This window comes from Neolamprologus brichardi, chromosome 2, assembly GCF_056152115.1.
Source record: "Neolamprologus brichardi isolate AB-2024 chromosome 2, ASM5615211v1, whole genome shotgun sequence".
NCBI lineage: Eukaryota > Metazoa > Chordata > Actinopteri > Cichliformes > Cichlidae > Neolamprologus > Neolamprologus brichardi.
In genome coordinates this window covers 30,700,247-30,720,896 of record NC_142105.1, presented here as the reverse complement: position 1 = coordinate 30,720,896, position 20,650 = coordinate 30,700,247, and the positions used below count along the sequence as shown (strand labels likewise).

Here is a 20,650-nt window from a genome sequence, read left to right as displayed (position 1 = left end):
ATAGTTCTTTAGATCTTAAAACATTCAGTGTTCAAACATTGGCTCAGCTTTCGATGTTTGAAAAAATATTTAAGTATTTGCTTTATGAAGCTAAAATTTTCCAGCTCTCATTATATATGTTCAAACACTGGACCATAACATCTTCATGCAACTCAGAGATCCTAGAGCAGAAAATGTTGTCAGAGTTTGCTGATTTGAGATGGAATGGTCCATTAATTTGATAAAAGTGGAAATTTGGAGGACTTTAACCTTTAATAAAACATTTCTGTGTTGTTAGATTAATACTTTTTAGGCCTCTGAATATCATTTACATTTACTGAAGTACAAGTTCACAGTACTTTATCTGAGTACTTCAGGTACTGTGTGATTTGCAGCTTAAGATCCACCAGCAAAACTTTTTCTTTCGCGTGCTCCTTCTAGGGGTCACCACAGTGGATCATTTGCCTCCGCCTCACCCTGTCCCTAACACCCTCTTCTATCACACCAACCCTCCGCATGCTCTCCTTTTACGAACCTTCTCTGAGACCCCTCTATTTTCCTCCTGCCTGGAAGCTCCATCTTCAGCACCCTTTTCATCAGTGCCACCTTCTTTAAACCATACATCATACCAGGTCTCACTACTATCTTCTAAATATTCCCTTTCACTCCTGCTGCTGTCTTTCTGTTACTAATCACCCCTGACCTCCACCCTGCCTGTCCACTGCTTTGGTTGGTTCGCCAAAGCAGTAGTATTTAAGATAAACCAGCAAAAAAACAAAAAAACAAAACGGTAATGAAAGATTAGAGATGCGGTCTAAGTTAATTCTTCAATGAACAAAGGAGGGAATCACCAATCAAGTATCATATTCGTAAATAACTCGAGTTTTGGTGCTTACGGCTAATTTTGAATAGAGTCGTATTGTGCCACTCTCGCTGTCAGGTAAAGGTGTCGCCTGTAGATGGCGCCCTCATACAATTAACTAGTCGGCACTCGGGGCCTGCCCCCAGCCAATCACAGCGCAGCTTTAAAGCGGTTCAATAAAGTTCGCTTTTTCCGCTGTGTGACTTCGCGCTAAGAGGAAACAGTCGCTTCTTGTCCGCGCAAAAGATGTGGGCGAACAAACCTACTCTGGCTGAATGTAACACAGTCAGGCTCGAAGTCACAGATACGAGCAAAAAGAGCCTGTTGTAAGGAAGGAACATGTATCTATGGCGCTTGTCCATCGCCATAACCCTCGGCTTGGTTTGGTATTGCTCAGACTGCGGACGCACACTGACTCAGTACTTATGTTTTCTTCTTTGCATTTCCACCCCGCTGCTGTCTGCAGTCAGCGGGCGAGAGAGCGGCACACAGACGGACGAAGAGGCGAAGGACGACACAGTTCAGGTAGTTTGCGCAGTTTGTGTTAAAACTAGTTGCAAAACCACCGTAGAAGTGTTAATAATTACAATTGTGAGCGTGAGGTGCGTTTCACAGTCACGTGATGGTATTTTGTATCACCTTGTCACCCTTCTATGAATCACCGGTGAGGGTTGTTGCTTGTTTTTCCTTATAACTTTAACAAAAGACCACACCAAAGCGTAGGTGGGTCATCTCCCATGTTTACACACACACCTGAACTCTGAAGATGTACATTAAAAATGAAAGTGTAGCCTGGGGTGCCTTTTTTTTCCTACCGAGGCCTGGTAAAACAGGTTTCCAGAGTCCTGCACTTTAATGCTGTAATTTTATATCCCCTGGCCTTTAATTCACAGTGTTCCTGTTTTGCAGGAAACTGTTGTTGATGACTTGATTGATGGAGACACACCGGACCTGGCTGTGCCGCTGGAGTCTCAGTATCCGCATGTGAAGAGATCTTTACAGCAAGGTGAAGCATGTCTTTTGCAGTGGAGTAATTTGTCTGTAGGGGACGGGACTGTGTGTCATTGCAGGTTAGCAGTGCTTTACATGAGGACTGAAGTTGAGGGGTAAAAGTCCGGCCTGTCTCAGCAGATTTTCAGTTCTGTTTTGACTTGATATAGTTGTAAAGAACAGTTTTGCATTGACACAGACTGGAACTGGAGCTCCTGTTACACAGAATGGGGAGGGATTTCAAGGAAGAAAAAGCTCACCAGCACACCCACAGCAGATGGGTATGCTACACATCACTGTGACTGTTAAGCAGGAAATAAGATGGAGGTTTTTATAAAGCTTTGTTTATTTATGCTCTTTTGAGCACTGGTAATTGGTTTGTGGTAAGCCCACACCATATGAGGTTTTTAAACAGTTTTTCCTCTTCTTGCAGAGATCTGCAAACTTGTGATAAAGTAAAAAGATAATACAGCTTCTTCTTTTTCTTCTTCCTGTTTTTAGATTGATACAAACAAATAGGCTGTCTACCATTTGCGGCTTATGTCTGTATCTATTGGGCACCACAAACATCTCTAAAGTCACTCAAGAATATTTAATAAGAACACTTTTTAATTTTGCATAAATCTTGTTTCATTTTTATACAAACAAAATGAAAAATGCCAGATAGTTTGCAGGTGTCTTGTACATTAAATATGCACCCACCTGGAAGTTTGATTGGTGCACCCGTTTAGCTGGCAACAACTCGGTATATTTAGCAATGCATACAAATCAAGGTGACCTGGTGACATTTGAAGTAGGCATGAGGAATGGGGAGAAAGGTGACTTTAAATTTCGTTGAATGTGGCGTAAGGTTTTGGTGCTACATGAGTTGGTCTGAGTATTTCGCAAACTGTGCATTTACTGGGGTTTTCACAGCTCTCGTTCTGGTTCTGGTTTACAGAAAATGGACTTAAAAAAGAAAAAATATCCAGTGAGCAGCGGTTCCCTGGGCTTAAAATGCTTTGTTGATGCTAGGGGTCAGAGGAGAAGTTCGAGTCAGCTTGGAGTAAACAACATGAAAGCGTGGATTCATCCTGCCTTGTATCAACAGTTCTGGGTGGTGTTGACGATGTAATTGTAATTGTCATTAACTAATGAAGTGGCCAGTTAATTGCTAAATATTAATTCTCAAATATCCCTGCAAATTAAATGAGAAACTGTAACAGCCCCACATTATCACTTGTATTTGACGTTTCTCAGCGTATCTGTGAAATAAAACTGAAGTTGTGCTAATATGAAGAAAACAACAACAAAAAACATGCTCAGTGAATTCACAGCTGAGTAGCTGAACTCCAGATGGCCTGGTCTTCAAAATCTCGTCACGGAAATGTGTGCCAAGATTTATATGAATAATTCTGGACTTCAGAAGTGGGAGCTTGAATTTTGCTTAAAAAACAGCTTAAAAGTCAGCGCAGTTCTTGAATTTGATGCTCAGGAGGTGAGCATGGGAACACAGTGTGACTGTAACTTTCCTTTGTGACTGACTTGCTGTGCGTGCCTGCTGTCCTCGCAGTGTTTGAATGCGCCTACGCTCAGCTGGTCCTGCCTTGGTACACCGTCCCCGAGTCGTGCGAGCAGCAGCCCCTGCACCAGGTTCTCAGCAGGGAATTCGACTTTGTAATCGACCGCATCATTGAAAGAGCCAAAGACTTTGATGTCTCCCACGCAGTCGTGGGCTCCATTCGGATTTTGACCCAGCACTTGCATAATGCGAAGCAGTCTGACAGGTGAAGCTTTACACTTTCTTTTATTTAATAGGATTCAGAATTCATGTTGTTGCTTCTTTGCACTCAGTAACATTTGACAACTCCATAAATACCTCCAGTGTTTTTTATCACCTATGAATAATTTACTTTTTACTGTACCTTGCGATAATGCATTTTTCCTAAGGCACATAGTTTTAAGAGTGGCGTGCCACATCAGAATTAAGATTATGATCACGCACTTACTCGTGGCGATAAACACTGAGCACTTACTCATAGTTCCTGTTCTCGTTCTTTTGCTTTCTTTCAGACAGCTCTTGTTTATGTCCAGAGCAAAGGAGATTGCAGTTCTCCGAGAGCTCTCTGATGCTCTGGTATGTAACCTTTTCCCCAAATCTCTCTGGGGCCAAGAAGTCAACCGCTGTGCCTTAAACGAGATCATTGCCTTAAAGGGTAAGGAAGCATTAAATCATCTCTGCAGCAACAGTCTTATATAAGGACTAAGCCTCACATGAATTCTTTGAGGAGTGCGAGTTGTGTGTAATCCCTTATTGTCAGTGGCATTGTAGAGCTTAGACATGAATCTTAGGTTACATAAAAAGAAGGCTCCTTCTGCAGTGATCTGCCAATCCCCCCCCCCCCTCGGGGTTTTGTCATTTTTATAATAACAGATGAAATGCTTCATCCGGAGAGAGACTTGCTGTGGGGTAGGTTTTTGCAATTACGCATGTTGCTCAGTGACAATAAGTGATTTTTACAGCTGTAGTTAAAAAATGATATGCACGTCCATTCTGCTCTGCTGTTTGGTGGCTAGAAAGTGCTAATTTCTGGCAACTGCTCATAGATCCGTAACTAAAAGATTTGGAGTAGTTGGCAACGTTATTTGTAGCTTCAGCGTTGCAGGAAAAATTCTGAATACTCATTTACTCTAGCACTATGGTTTGTTTTATCAATTCCAGTTATTCATTTCACAGAGGAGTTGATGTGACACTTAATATTTTGAGGAAATGCTTTAATTTTCTCTTATTGCAAGTTTTATGCGAGCACTGTCTTAAATATAAAGCTGGAAGCAGCATGTTGTATCTCGCATAATATGTGTAAAATCTGAAGTGTGCATGACACGTGCTTCTTTTATGGGGGTTGTAGGGTCCGTATGCATCAGGGGTGTGTCTAGCGCTGCTTTTCTGCTGGCCATTTTGAAGGTGCGAGTGGCTTAGTTACTGCTTCTCCTTTGGATTGTCACCAAACCTCAACGCTTGCACGTGCAATACATGCATGCTTAAGTAAAGTACCACCAGAATTACCTCTGAGAAATACACCTACAGTATTTGGTAACTAGGATAATCATGTTGCTGATCAGTTGGGTCATTACTTTTCCTGTTTTACTGATAGTCTGGTTAAAGCTCCATTCCAGTATAAAAAAGACGCCTAACTCGACGGATGAACCAGTGTTGTATGAACAGGAAACTTTGCAAAGATCCCATTTTGAATTGTGCCTTCAGGGACTTTGTTGCTAACAGCATGTGACAAAAACTCGTCATTTGTTCCCATTTCTTTTGCTGAATTTATGAAAAACCCCAAAGACAACACAGTTTGACAGCAACAACAAGGTGATTCTCAAACAATTCAAATTTGGCAACATATTTTGGCATGCTGTGCAGTGTCTTAAGTTTAAAAAAATTAAAAAAAATAATAATAAAAATTAGGAAACTGGACAAGTGGAGGGTGGGTGTCAGGCACTCTTCTGTCAGTTTCCTTTTCATATGAAAAAGACTGTAGCCCTCTATTTTCTAGCACCCCGTACTACCATAAATTGAATGAGTAGTTAAGGAAATAGATGGATAGAAATCCAGATTTCAACACTTCCAAGTGGAAACTGGGTGGGTGGTACACCTTTCATTCCTTACATGCTCTCAAAAGTTGGCTGATTTAGTTTGTTTACTGATAATCCAGGCTTTTAGGCTTCGTGGGTAACTCAGTGGTAGCTCCCCATCAAAACACAGACTGAAGGGTGTTCAAACCACAAAAGCAGAGCAATTAACATATAAATGATTTGTTTTTGTCTTACAAGCTTTCATAATGAGAAAAGGCAAATTTATATTTTAAATGAAAAAGCCTTTTAATCAAGGCTACATAACAGCAAAAAACCTTTGAATGAATACAACAAACTCGTACAGCGGTTGGAACAAAACCCCTCAAAAGTCAAGTTACATGTAATTTGCAAAGCAGTTTAAGTGCAGTGTTAAACGGTGAATGTTTTGTCTTAAACGCCTGCGTGGGAGTCCTACGTTACTGGGATACTGCAAAGCTAACTGGAGAGTCGCCAACAGGCTGCGACAGTTGCTACTCTCGTGGGACCTGCTTTGCAAAAAATGCAATCTGACTCAAAGCAGACATAACTCAAGGCTGAATTTAGAGGTTTTTAAACAGTTGAGGATGCTGCCCATTAATCAGTTTTCCTGGCAGCAACTTGCCAGCCACCTCAAGAGCTATGAGGCGTAGGTGACACAACCTTGCAGGATTACACTAAACTAATAACTAACCAGGAGGCCACTGTTAAGTGTTATTTATTCAGGCATATCGCAGGGATTTTGGGCTTCTCACCAAAAAATGAGTGCATTTCCCAGTATGTTTAGCCAGTCATTTAACTGTTGGAGCTACAATTACTGATCAAATAGCAATATTAGTGATTCCAACAGAACCGTGTATTAATGTTGGCTGTTTTCTCAGGATTGGGACATTTGGTGGCATGGCTTTCTGACCCTGACAATCTGAACCAGCTAGTGGTGAGCCAGCTTGCCATCGTGACATCCAAAAACTCCGTGGAGGAGCTCTATGGATCAGACACCGAAAAAGCCTCTCTGGCTTCACAGGAGAGCAAAGGCGAGGGGGGAGATAGTGATGTGTGAGTGGCTGTCATCTTTTGCACCCCGCTGACTTGACTGAACCGTAGTGAGCCTCAAAGCAATGACTGTAACTGCCACCTTCTGCGTCTGAAATTGGAATTGACCTGGATTTGTTTGGTGGCGTTTTTTTTCTTCTTCTCTCCCCCCGCAGGAGCTCGCACGGCACAGGGAATTCAGACGGCACCAGGACCAAGGGTAAAGGGAAAGGTGCGTTTAGTGATCGAATTGTAGCAGCTTATTCAATCCAAAGCTCTGTGAAACTGTGGGAAATGGTACATGCGGTTTCTAGATTTATCCTTTTACCAGCAAGAAAATATTTTAAACATGAGGGACTTGAGGGAGAAGGCAGATGGAGTGGGTGGTGGGTGTTCTGAGGGTAGATGACCGTGCTTGTGCAACGTCTTGTACTACAACTGTTTGATGAATGTGTCGCGAGCTATGTGACATGTTGATTTCCTTTACCGGCCTCCCTTTCAGTGCAGAATTAGTCCCCTGTTTATCTTGCTTGTTTGTCCAGACGGCTAATTACACAAACCTCAAGCAGAATGCCGAATAATTCCTGCCATGTCTTCATGCAACTCTGATCAATCCAACAGTAATGATGTCTTAATAAGAATGGATTATGTCAGAATAATGAACCTTGTGATATGATAAATATACAAATCTTCTCCAATGGTTGCATCAGAAACACTCATTTGTTATGATCTCTGACATTTATTTCAGTCTGATGTGATTTTTATTAATTGTTATGCTGTCACATAGATCATAACATTGAAAGGCTGATCATGCTTGCCTGCTGTCATGCCTAGCTGAGCGCGTGCTGTTTTGGGACTACTTTTTCTCTCACATTGTCTCACCACCCACTGTTGCTACACTTCCTCACAATGCAAGCGTATTCCTGTTTTTCAGCCAAAGTGGTGTTCATTATCGAGAGTTCGTTGTTGTATGCAAATACAAATGCATATACGAGAGAGAGAGGGACATAATTTGTAGGGGTGGGGGAAAAAAATCGATACTGTGTAGCATCGTGATATTTTGTTTGCTAATAATGTATCGATACAGGGACAGCAGAAATCGATACTTTGTTACAAAAAAAGTTTTTGTGGAATGGAACATGCTCTGACTTCAGAGAGCAAGAATCCTGACATTCCTTCACTGTCCAAATATGTTTAACTTTTTTTTTTTTTGGACAGTTTACTTATTTTAATTTAAGACATGTTTTATTTTAATTAAGTTTAAAACTTTTTTTTAATTTAATGTAAAATTATATTTTGTTTTAATTTACTTTCAAATTCTTCAGTTGCTGAAGGGGCTGCATAGTTTTCATAAACTGCATAGTTCAGAATAGCTATAATTGTACCAGATGGTTGCATTCAGTTAAGTTGGACTAGACTGTAATACAAACCGTTCAGTTTGTCAACAATAAAACTGAAATGAGAGAAAGACTGAGTGTGAGACTTTGTTATTAGATAAAATGAATATTGATAAAGTTTACCTTTATGTACAGAATCTGAATATTGCAAAATATTTTTTAAAAATTGCAATAATATCGTATCGTGCATTAAGTATTGTGATAATATCGTATCGTGGGATGTATGGTGATTGCCACCTCTAATAATTTGAGTATAAACGTGAGTGAAAATAAAGATGTCTCTCTCGCAATGTAATGTATGTCTTTTGGGCTTTTTCTTTTCTATTTTAGGCAACAAGTTAAAGGAAGGATGGTCAAAGTTTGTGCACAAGATAAAGTTAAAGAAAGCCAAGAAAAAGAAGATGAAAAAGATGGAGCGGGAGCGGTTGCTGAAGATCACAGCCTACATGGGAGACGTGTCCAGCGATGACAATGTCAGCAGCAGGGAGGGCTCCATTCGCAGCCAGGAGGAGGAAGACTCTGACGGGGTAAGGCTGCTTCATATAATGCAGTGTTATAAAATGAAGACGGTAATTTGCCAGACACGACAGATTCATTACTGCTTTTGGCTATACACCATTAGGAAGATGGTGATCTGGAGGACTACCTGACAGCCGTCCAGGAGGACATGATCGAATTCAAGCTGTCATATGAGATGTGGCGCGTTGGCCGCTGGGCTGTCAGCATCCCAAATGTGAGTTATAAATATCAGTGACGGTGTGGAAAGTCCTGGAGGCTTGTTATCTGTCTGCAGAGGCCTTGTAATAGCAAGCACAATGTCCTTGGGTGACATGTTAAAGTTTTGAGCTGGATTTTTTTTGTTTTTTAACAGTGGTTTACTGCATTGTAGGCTGACTGGGAGGATGAGAAGATAATCTTCACTGTTCACCTGGAGGAAAAAGACAGTCCTGAGAACCTCCAATGGGACATCAAGAAGAGCTACATGGATATTGTACACTTCAGCAACAGATGGCAGGTAAAAGGACAAATGAAAGTTCTGTTTTGTTGTATCTTTGTTCCCAGTTTTCTCCCTTAAACTGGTTTGTTGACTTCTGATTTGCACAGTTATATTGTAAGGTACAAGACGCTACAATTTTACAGAGAAAACCCCAACAATCAAAGATTTTGGTCCACACTGACATGATGGCATCACACAGTTCCTGCGGTTGGGTGCACATTAATCATGTCAATCTTCCATTCCACCACATCCTAAGGGTGCCCATACTGGATTGACATCTGGAGATTGTGGCCATACTGTATTTGTATAGCGCTTTACTAGTCCCTAAGGACCCCAAAGCGCTTTACACATCCAGTCATCCACCCATTCACACACTGGTGATGGCAGCTACACTAAACCAGTTTGAGATGATTTGAGCTTTGTAATGTGGTGTACTATCAGAAGATTATGTGTAAAGTGCATCTCAGCACCATTACAGCAGCACCACTAGCCTGAACCGTTGATTCAAGGTAAGGATGGATCCATGCCATCCAGAAGTTGCAGCAGAAAAGGACTTGTAAGAGCAGGCAGTGCTTTCCCAGTCGCTGTTTTCCTCTTTTGGTGGGGCTGCGGGAATTGTAGCCTGAGTTCCCTTAGCGGAAATGATTGAAACCCAGTGTGGTCTTCTGCTGTAGTTTATCTGCATGTTGCTTGTTCAGAGATACTATTCTACATGCCTTGGTTGTAACTTTACATTCCTATAAACTCAAACAGTCTGGCCATTCTCCTTTGGCCACTGGCATCAACAAGACATTTTCACCCAGAGAGCTGATGCTGAGTGGATATTTTCTTTTTCCTTTGAACACTAGAGATGATTGTGGGAAAATCACAGGAGAGCAGCAGTGTCTGAAATAGGCAGATCGGCCCATCTGTCACAAAAAAACGGACAAATTCCAAATTCAAAGACTGTTAAATTGCCTTTCTTTCTCATTCTGATCCTCGGTTTGAAATACAGCAGATTGTCTTGACTATGTCTACGTGCATCGACTGCCATGTGATTGGCCGATTAGATATTCGTACTAAGAAGCAGTTAAACAGATTTATGTAACGAATTGCTCAATGAATGTAGTTATTATAAATAGAATAAAGTATTAGCTGAATTTCATTCCTCCCTGTCATTATGTAAAAACTGAACTTTGATCAGAATTGCAAAACAGTTTGTAAAAAGGGTCACCAGCACCTTTACTGCCTCAGGAAACTTGCTCATTTCCACATTGGCCAAAAAATTTTAACTTAGTTTTATCGTTCTTTTGTTGAGTCTGTTTTATCCTTTGTTTGGGTTGGTCAGACCTCTGTCACAGAGAAAAACTCACTGAATCGGATCGTGAGATGGTCCAGTCGTCTGATAGGTGAGCCACAGTCTTGTTCAGCCTCCCTGTTCTCTAAACAGGCTTTATAAATCCTTAAAAATGGTTCCCATCCTCTACGGGGTGAATTTCAGCTTCTTTCCTCAGGACAAAGCGTTATAAAAACAGCTTTGTCCCTGTTGCTGTTACTGAATTAAATAAGAACTGTTTTTGATTCGAAACGTTAAATTACTATATATGTGCTACAGTGAGGTTTATATTTATTAGGTATGTCTGTTTTTGAAGGGATGCCAAATGCTATCATTTTTCTGTAAAGCAAATTTACCTTACGTATGGGTATAAATAAAGTTAACTTACCTAGATTGACTTGTCACTGGATTTGCTTCCCTTCCTTTCACTAAGCTGAACTGTGTTTGGGGAGCTACGGAGAGTCTTGTTGAATTAAATCAATTATTGGCTTGATCCTCTGTGAATTGAATGATTATCTGAGTCATTGACTTCGCATGCAGGGAGGCACTGTGAAGCAGTGTTTAGCACAGTCGTGGTTTTCCTCTGGATATTTGAGCTTCCTCCCACAGTCCAAAGACACGGTGATTTGACTAGATGTGACTGTGAGAGGATCTGGCTGTGCGTCTCCTTGTGTAGGCACTGTGGTGGATTTAAGGTGGATGGATGATCATGTCCAAGGTGCATGCAAGCAAACGAGATAATGATACAGAAGTGAGGGGACGTCAATCACCTTTTCAATTAGTGTCTGTCACTTGGTTTTTGAAAAGTGCTTGTCAGTGAGCGATGAGAAGGCAAGCTATGTCCTCAAATGTCTAAAGGACAAGTTTCATTCCAAATAAAACTTCTACCTATTTTAAGTCGTCCTTTCTCCCTATGCTGGTTTAGAAAAGTTTCAGTCTTGTACCAAAAACAGTGCAACTTGGGAAGATGTCACTGAAACCTTGCTGCTGTGTGCATTAGCAATAAAAAGGTCTTCATCACATAAAAAATACAAACAAAAAAGAGATAAAATACAAAATAAGCACACCATGCTCTTATGTTTTATAGTTATATTTTATCTTTACATTGTAAATGTAACATTAGTGTTATCTCATGAAAGACTTGATAATTTTGGCGTTTACATTCAGGGAAGCATTGACTCAAGAGTTGAGGTGGAGCTGGTGTGAACTACAGTGCATGTATTAACTTCTTGGTAGCAGTATAGTGAGACTGCATTTCCTAAGAATTAAATGAGCGACCTATTATTTTGAAATGCCACGCGCGCCTTTTCAGTCTGTATTCATTACGAGGCGTTCCCAGCAGCCGAAATGTCAGCATGAAACATTGAGAAATGTTTTCAGTTATATTGACTAGTATTTGCCCATTCTACACTATTATTATCATTAGTCAAAGGTGATTCCAACATCATATAACTGAAGCTTTGTGGATGTAAATGAAATGTTGTTATACTGATATCAAAATGATACGGATGCTTGTCTAAGGTGCATAGATGCTACAGAGGAGTTGTTTAGCACGTTGGTAGGTAGTTACTAGGCGACATCATAACATGTGCTAAAGATAAGAAACTTGAGATGCCTGAGCTTGCACAAATCCTCATCACGTACGAGGAGTTCACAGGTGAACAGACAGCGCTTTGATGACCACCTGTTACAGTTCTAAGCCTTCAACTGTAAAAACTGATTAAGGTCTCTTAGGTCAGCTTTAGGCTTTTAATTGTTTTCTTTTTTTTCTTGTCTTTATCCAGGACTCCACCAGCCTACCCGGGGTCTTGGTGAAGGAGGAGATGGAGGTCAGCGATAAAGTTAAAGAAGAAGCAAGAGTATCAGTGGAGCACTTCCTGCAAGTGAGAGAGATCACAGGTTGATAGATAAACACTTAAAGTGTGTCATGTCTTAACAATGTGTCATTTCCCTTCCCAGGAACTGGTTTCCGATAATCTGATCGGCCACACTCAACCAGTATTTCAGTTCCTCTGCCCGCTTGACAAACTCCTGAATGAGGAGAAACACGGAGGCGTTTGGGGCCTGCTCAGCGGCTTGGCTTACTTCCTCACTCCCAGCTACGAAGAAGATGAGGTAATGTTTCACTGCCACTTTTAATCAACTAGTCATTTTAGAGTGTTTCCAAGGTAACTGAGTTTTGCTTTTAGTTCTGGTAATATTAAGAATGATTTCATCGAGGTTTCTGAAATCTCGTAACGTTGAAAAACTGTCAGATGGGATAAGAGCACAGAAGCAGACAGACTTGTGGAGTATGCCACATCAGTTTCTGGGCACACCTGATTGATTGTGCCCTGGTGATCTTCAGCCCAGCTGTCATGGGATGAGCGGTATATGACCAACTAACTAAACAAAAATTTGGGGTAGTCTAAACCTGCCATTAGACACTTATTTTTCGGAGAAAACAAAAGCAAAAGGAAAAATGATTACTCAAACTGTCAGCTGTAAACGTCGCTCAGAGTGACTTCCTGGTTAATATCGACCTGATTTCAGTTGTAGACACAGATGCACACACTGATTTCCTGTGCAAAGAGAGATTATTTTAAGCAAAGGTGACCACTGTTTCAAAAAAAAAAGTAATTTGGATCATTTTGATAAACTCTTGGCCGATGTATAACTTGTCTGATTGTATGACTGCTTCTGTTGGACTTACTGTAGTGCTGCTGCGTTCAACATTTATTTTGACAAACAGAATCGGCGTCTCGTAGTGCGAAACGATTCATTTCTACCTTCTCTCTTTTTAAGGATATTTAAATTCATTTCTAAATTGCAAACTCAAAACAGAAGTTAAATCTAATGTGGTGGGAAGCTTTAGAAACGGTTAAGAACAGTCCAAGACATCACCAGTGTGCTGCTTATTTTTATTGATTTTTAGCTTCTTCTTTTTTTTTAAACTTTTTGTTATAAGAAAGTGGTGCTAATGCTTTTGTAACATCTGGCTCCAAGAGAAAATGTGGAAGAAAAAAATACCATCTTAACAACTTTAAAAACATCCTTTTGATTTCTTTGCATTAGCTTTCCTTTTCATTGAACATCAGCTGGACATTTATAGATGGTGATATTTGCTCTGATATCTACAGGTGCTGTTATTGCTCGTGTACAGTTGGTTTATAAATTATAATTATATTACCACGTTTGGAAATTGGCAGTGGGTAGAGACCAGTAGCCACTGCCATAATTTAAAATGAATTAAACTAAAAGGCTTGCATGGGTTTTCTGCAGGTACTCCAGCTTACTCCCACAGGGCCATTGTTATTGACTGTAGGTGTGAAGCACAACTCCAGATTGAAGACTAAAAGATTTGGCATAAAAAGCACAGCCACTGCCTGCTGTGGACAGTTTACCACACTGTTTCACTTCAGTTCTTTGTGAAACAGTGTGGTAAACTGTTTATATATATTATAATTTTGCCTCGTCACCGCTGGCTGACTGACCAACAACAGCACAAACAACCGTGATCCACGGGCTGGTTGTACCACACACTGTACAGTGTCTCTATCTGGCAACAGAGCTATTTGTAGGCAGACGGGCCATCCCCAACCCCAGCTAGTGGACAGTGAACGTGCTACATCTGCTGGACTATAAAATCCACTTGAATGGTTGGTTGTCTCTCTGACCCCTGTAACAGAATGGAGACTGCCCAGGCTGGGCTCTGCCTCTTGTCCTATGACAGCTAGTGTAGGCTTCAGCTTCTCCACTTTTATGGAGCGAATTGGAAATAAATTCCCAGTATAGTTGTCACAAAAGAGGAAAACAAAAATGCTATGCAGTTTTAAAAATGTAATACTTTTTGAAAAGATGGGAATTGACTACAGATGGGTAAAATGTGGTATAGCTTCAAGGTGTGAAAAGAAGTCCCTCAAAGCAACGTGGAAGAACCTTAAACCTGCATTCTTTTTAATGACCATCAGGAGGCAATACCTGTAGATGTGAAAAGATTTCTAAAGGATCTTTGAGGACTTAAACTATATAAACTGACTTTGTTTTGTTCAATATGACCCAAACCCAGTGACGGTGTTGTAAACTTTGGTCATTCTAAGTGTGGGAATTATCTGCAGAATGCTTATTGGCTAATGTGGTGTAGACCTCATTTGCATAACAGAAACTGGGCACATGTAGCATGCTGTGCTATCCACACCCCAGCAGAGAGAGAGGGAGGATCTTTTGGGGAAGGTAAAGCAGGTCAGCAGGGAAGTAGTGATGCACAGTGGTACCCATAGTGAAGTTGAATTTTGGTCTGCTGGTTCACATAATTCAACTTGATAGCCTGCAAATGCATGTTGGTAGCATCTGTCTAAAGGTCAAACTGAGAAAATGTTTTAGACTTCTTCTAGAGCTGCAGAAATGATGTACAGCATTTCGTGTAACAAGAAACTTCATGTAGACTTGATGTAATTCCCCTTTAAATATTTCTTAGTGAGCAAACATATGGATTTATTTAGTCTCAGCTCTGTCGCTGAGTACAGTCAGAAAGGCCAGTGCCTCAGGGACAGCCTTCACAAAGAGATTGTTTTGTTTACTTTGCAGAACTTGAGCATACAGCCCGGAGCCCCAGATGAAAACACAATGTCATCTCTGCAACTAGAATCAACAGCTCAGTCTTTGGAGAACCACAGTGCCTCTGATGTCCCCAGTCAAACTCTTCCATCTATTGTTATCTCCCAGTACGATTCCCCTTTAGAACTGCCTGAGGAGACTGACATTAATCCACAGCCTTCTGTTGACTCAAAGTCTTCAAATGAAAACGGCTCCCAAGAAAAAAACGAGGACTCTGATAATCCCTTAACCTCTCACTTTAAAACACTCTTCAAAGGATTTGGCCGATATAGATCACACGAGTCTCTGGCCTCAAAAAACGGCAGTGAGGAAGATGTGTCTGACTCGGGCTTGCAGCGGGAGGGTCCAGAGGGCTCGTCGAGGCTTCACTTCAGTGCGAGGTCCAATAAAAGGGAGAAAACGTGTTTTAGGTCCGGAGGACTGTGCAAGGCGAAAGGAAAGGAGGCACAGGCTACACTGCAGAGAGGGGACAACTCCCAGGCTCTAAAGAACCAAGTCAACAGGGAACAGCTGGAGGCGACCAAAGCCATATTTGATCTGCTGAAAGAAATATCTGGTTTGTTTTAATGTTTAAAGCCACTTTGTACTGTCATGTATACTTCACTCAACATTTTTAAAGCACATTGTAGCTTTTTATATTTATTAATGCATTCCTTTGAAGACGAGGCAAACAGCTGCTTTGGTTCATTTCAGTACAAGAACAAAATTAACCTGTAGAGATTTGAAACTTGCCTGAGAAAGTTAATCCTTTGTAGTGAGTATTTGGTCTGTGTGAACAGTCATGTGGTATTTTAAGATGAGAGCAAACCCAAGAGTGGTGCATTCACTCTCTCACACAATGAAGGGCTGACAGCTGGCAGCCGCATTATGTTCTCAAAAGATTTTCTGCAAAAATAAAAACCTTTTTGCATCGAAAGTGCAGATTAAAATCATGCAGGTCACAAAAGAAGTCTTAGACAAAAGTGCAGCCTTGATGTTCGCTGTGATTTATCAACCTCAGGCAAACCTGACAATCATGAAAGCCCCCCACACCCCTCCCAGTACTGAAATAAACTGCAACAAGCTCAAAGGCAGAAAAATGTCTGTTTATATTCTTTATGATAAAAGCTGTAATAGTTCAGAACGTCTATTGGATTATGTTTTGACACTTAAATTGGATTACATTGTATCTTTTTTTATAATTTGGCACTTTGAGAGAGTTAACAAGCCAATTTTATTTTTATATCTTAAACCTACAAATGAGAGATTTGCCTCTGGGCTTTACAGTGGTGTTGTACCTCATGTTATGCAGACGTCCATCTGTGCAGCTACAGCTTGATGTGCAGATGAACAGAATTATTAGCCCACGTATGACAGTATTCCCCAAGAGGTGTTAAACGGAGCGAGGAATGCTTTTAGCACAGACAACATCAAAGTTTTATTTTAGATGATTACATTATTTTTACTTTGCACACAGAAATAAAATGATTTCATAAAAGACAAACTACCAGGGGCCAAATGATTAACCCCACTGATGCCAACAGTCAGTTGTGATTGTTTTTGTTGGACAGCCTGCCGTCGTTTACTGTTTTCAACAAGTCTTGCATGCGTCTCCTGAGCACTCGCAGCCCATTCTTCATCTCTTTAGTTCTTCCAGATTTGATCTTTTAGTCATCCAATTTAATGGGACGCGACTGGTTGCTGTCATGTTGGAAGACAAAGCAATAACCCACACCCAGTTTCGCTGCTGACTGCTTGTTTTCTGTCAGAATATTCACATATCCATCCTTCTTTACGATTCCTTCCACCTTAACCAGATTCCCAGTTTCAGCATTCAGGCGCTGTTATACTCCCACCACTGTGTTTCACTGTGGGTTCTGTGCTCTTCGGATTGCACACCTCTGCTGTGTTTCTCTAAACATAAGCAGCATCTCTTTGTTCAAATAGCTCTAGTTTCACTTCATCTGTCTACAGGACAAACTTCCAGTATAGATAATCTTTCTCAAGGTTGTCTTTAGCTTACTTTAGTCTGGCTTGAAGTTGTTTCTCCTGCAAAAGCTTTGGTCTTCTTTGAGCCTACAGTTCCCATATTGGCCAAGTCATGACAGTTGTTCTTTAGTCACATCGCTCACTAGTTTCCTTTCCACACTCTTCCCATCTCTGGCAGGTTTGTTCTTTATTGTGGCTTTTTGAGTTTCTTGATGATACTTCTGTGATAACTTTGCTGTGATAACTTTATATATCCATCCCCTGCTTTGTGAGCATCAACAATTCTTTTTCTCAAGTCCAAACTGATTTCTTTTGTTTTTGGCACAGTGCTTTCACAAATGACAGCTCAACTCTTTGAAGACGTTTTCATACTGTGTGTAAATTGGAAGATAACCTTCAGTTTTAACTTGACTTTACAAGCACTGAGAATTACAAAGGTAAAGCCTGTCACTGCACAGCAGCAGGGGGGCTAATGATACTGGACCTTTTTTTTTTTTTTTTGTTTTCCTGAAATAATTCTGTTATCGTGTGCAAATAAGACAAAAAGCACTTCACATTAGAACCTACACAACCTTCTAGAAGCATCACATTATGTATGATGCTTGTATTTGGCACTTTGGTACTGAACACAGTGCAACATTGAGTGAGCTAATGAGTTTTATAAAGCTACGTTGCTGTGTCTGATTACTTGGATGTTTTTCCCACCCTTTACTGGCAAGTTAAGACAAACTAAAAACATGCAACATGGTGCTACTCTAAGATGACACTAACACTCTTATTTCCCTTACAGGAAACTCCTTCCTCATAAATATCTTCGACACGGTTCTGAAACCTTTTATGCCCATTTTGAAAAAGTAAGTGGCACCAGCGCGCTCCCACGGGTCAAACATTGTTATATCCCAGTCTATGAATGACTCATGAGTTTTGCATATTTTTCTCCAGGAAAGTGAACTCTTTCCTAAGAAAGGTGAACCCAACACAGGCGCAGATGGCTTCGTACATCGACAATCTGCGTAGCAAACTGTGGCCAGAGTCTCCTCCACCAACGCCTCATCCTCCTCGTACCGATGAGGAGAAGGACAAGACCAGGGATCGAGCGCATAACCTCATCAATGCCAAATGTAACGACACCTTTCTGCAGTGCAGCAGTTGATTTGGCACTTAGTAATCCATCTAAAGTTGTTTTGTTTTTGTCTTTGCCATAGATTCAAATGTTTTGTTCCTGAAGAAGACAGACATGGAGTCTGTTTTCAATCTTTTCCAGGACAGAGAGGAAAACAAAACCCTGGTTTACGTGAGTATCCAAACTTCCTTTTTCAGCACACCTCATTTTTTTTCGTATCAAATTCTCACTTTTCACTGTATGTTGCACATAAATCTTTCTTTCTCACGTCTCCACTCCCGTAACAGATGCTCCTGTCGTTTCTATTGAGAGAATTTCTCCCCAGTGAGTTTTCGCTGAATGCGAGCGCTGCTGTTCTGCAATAAGTGACCACCTCCACCAGCTGATCGGTGACCGCCTGTTTTTACCTCTGCTGAAGTTTTTAAAATATCCAGTTATTTATTAATCATCTTAAAATGCCTTAAAACGTTTGAGACCACATGTTTCGCAGCCTTTTCATACGTATATCATTTTTACTTCAAAAGTACTGTGAATATTTTGTATCGTGAACTGCTTTTGTATACCTTCACATGTCAGGTTAATGAATTGTGACTGGTGTGTACTGGAAAACATTCTTTGTGGGAGCCAACTTTAAATATTTAACTTTTATTGTTGACCTCAAGAGAAGAAAGTGACCTATACGTTATATTTACAGGTTGAATTTCACTCTGCATGATTTAATCGTTTTTCAAAAAATGTTTTCACTTTGAGAATTTCTGTATGGTTTATACTCTGTTAGAGTTTTAACTTTTTTCAACTATTGTGAAAACAAAATATCTCACAATTTCAAATTGCCTGAATGTGTCAAAACCCTGCCGCCACAGCTGTCAGTGGAAACTTGAAATTATGCAAATGTGAATTGTTCCAAATAAAATATTTTAATAAAGGTTATATCGTCTTTGTGTATAACTTAAAATTAGACTGAAACTGTGTAAATGTGAGCTCTAAATTGGCTTCTGATACCAGCAGCACATTTTCTTTGAAGCAAAACCTGAGCAAAAGATGATTCATGCGGTTTAAATGGGTTAATCCTCTAAGGGAAATCGCGTTAGTGAAGTGTGAGGTGTATGAAAATAATTACGGTTATAAATTCACTGGATTAAAATACCTTGTTAACGTGCAGACACCATTTATTTATTTCATTCCCAGTCACATATGTTTAGCGGGTCTACATGTTTCATAGAATAATGAGTACGGTCTTAAAAATGAGGCCAATTCAGATTTTTAAAAATGGGAAATGCTTTTGTTTTTCAGTTCTAATTAAAAGAACAAAACAAAACCGATGTTACTAGATGCTACTTTTATATTCATGCGGTTTCATTATGAAAATTGTACATGACAGGATTATTCTGGTCCAGGTCACACAAGGGAGATTATGGCCAGTGTAACATTAATTTTTTCATTCTCCTCCTCGAGTCAGGTAACAACACCACTGAGCCAAACGCTCATTTCCACAAGAAAACTGTTAAATCTGATTTAATCCTATTATCAGCCTCAGGTGATCAACGAGAAGTCAACATAATCTCATGACGAATATGCAAGTGAATTCTTTCTCAGACCATCAACTTGTTTATTAATTCACTTTGGTTGACTGACCAACAGACGGTCTTGCAGGGGGATCATACCAACTTCAGTGTCTGTGAATTTTCAGGCCACTACAATCTATTAAAATGTAGGACATATTTATATAAATACGTTAAATAATGGACATTACATTATGGGTCTGGGGGAGTAATTTAGCAGACATAAGCATTAACATTATATTGAAACATACTCACTGGCCACTTTATTACATGGCAGCAACTCTTTATTATGGACGTACACATGGTCAAACTGAGCATCGAGTGGATCAAGGTGATTAAGTGAATTTTAACGTGGCATAGATGTTGGTGATGGACAGGCTGCTTTGAGTATTTCAGAAACTGCTGCTCTACTGGGATTTTCTCACATAACAAGCCCAGTGTTTAAAAGAAGAGAGAAAATATCCAGTGAGCAGCAGTCCTCTGGGTGGAAATGCTTGTTGATATCGGAGTTATGAAGAGAATAGCCAGACTGCTTCCAGCTGAGAGGAAGGCAAAAGTAACAGCAGAAGAGCACACTGGGTGCCAATCCTGTTAGCTAAAAACACAAAACTGAGGCTACAGGCTCAGTGAAATTGGACAAGAGAAGATTTAGGGAAAAAACGTGGCCTGTCTCGATTTCTGCTGACATTCACGTGTTAGTACCAGAATTTGCCATTAACTGGCTGTAGCGGGGGATGTTTTCTTGACACACTTTGGGTTCCTTGGTACCATCTGATTGTCTTCATTGCTTTGCAAACATCTTCTGATGGTTGTGTGCGGGAGGATAATGTGCTAAGGTACAAAGCCAAAATAATCTCAAACTGTTTTTTCTTATTTTTAAAAAAAAAAACATGTACTCAAATGGCCTCCACAGTCAACAGATCTAAATCCAATAGAGCACCTTTGGGATATTGTGGAAGAGGAGATTCAAATCAAGAATGTACAGCCAACAAATTTGCAGCAGCTTTGCGATGCTATCATGTTAATATGGGAACAAAACAGTAATTTAAGTGAGTGAATGTGACATAGTCATTGTCGCCAGGTGAGCTGCTTTGAGTTTTTTAGAGAAAGCTGGTATACAGGGACTCACAATTTGATGTTTTGTTTGAATAATTGAATATTATTAAAAATTAAAAGTGTTAGTATCGATAACCACGTACCACCTAATGCTGGATGTGCAATAAATAAGGGAGATTACG

The 20,650-nt window shown here is 40.3% G+C and overlaps 1 protein-coding gene across 1 annotated transcript; it reads left to right on the top strand.

Moving 5' to 3' along the window:
- Nucleotides 1-1,048: 1,048 nt before the first annotated feature.
- Nucleotides 1,049-18,775, top strand: si:rp71-46j2.7 (uncharacterized). Its single transcript, XM_087850949.1, has 16 exons — nucleotides 1,049-1,366; nucleotides 1,751-1,847; nucleotides 3,384-3,597; nucleotides 3,884-4,026; nucleotides 6,304-6,478; nucleotides 6,631-6,686; nucleotides 8,182-8,378; nucleotides 8,474-8,584; nucleotides 8,741-8,866; nucleotides 11,948-12,046; nucleotides 12,123-12,278; nucleotides 14,730-15,315; nucleotides 17,518-17,581; nucleotides 17,670-17,848; nucleotides 17,933-18,021; nucleotides 18,138-18,775. The coding sequence occupies exons 1-16, from the start codon at nucleotides 1,181-1,183 to the stop codon at nucleotides 18,213-18,215; spliced, it is 2,556 nt and encodes an 851-aa protein (XP_087707075.1). The 5' UTR covers nucleotides 1,049-1,180; the 3' UTR covers nucleotides 18,216-18,775.
- The last annotated feature ends 1,875 nt before the right edge of the window (nucleotides 18,776-20,650 follow it).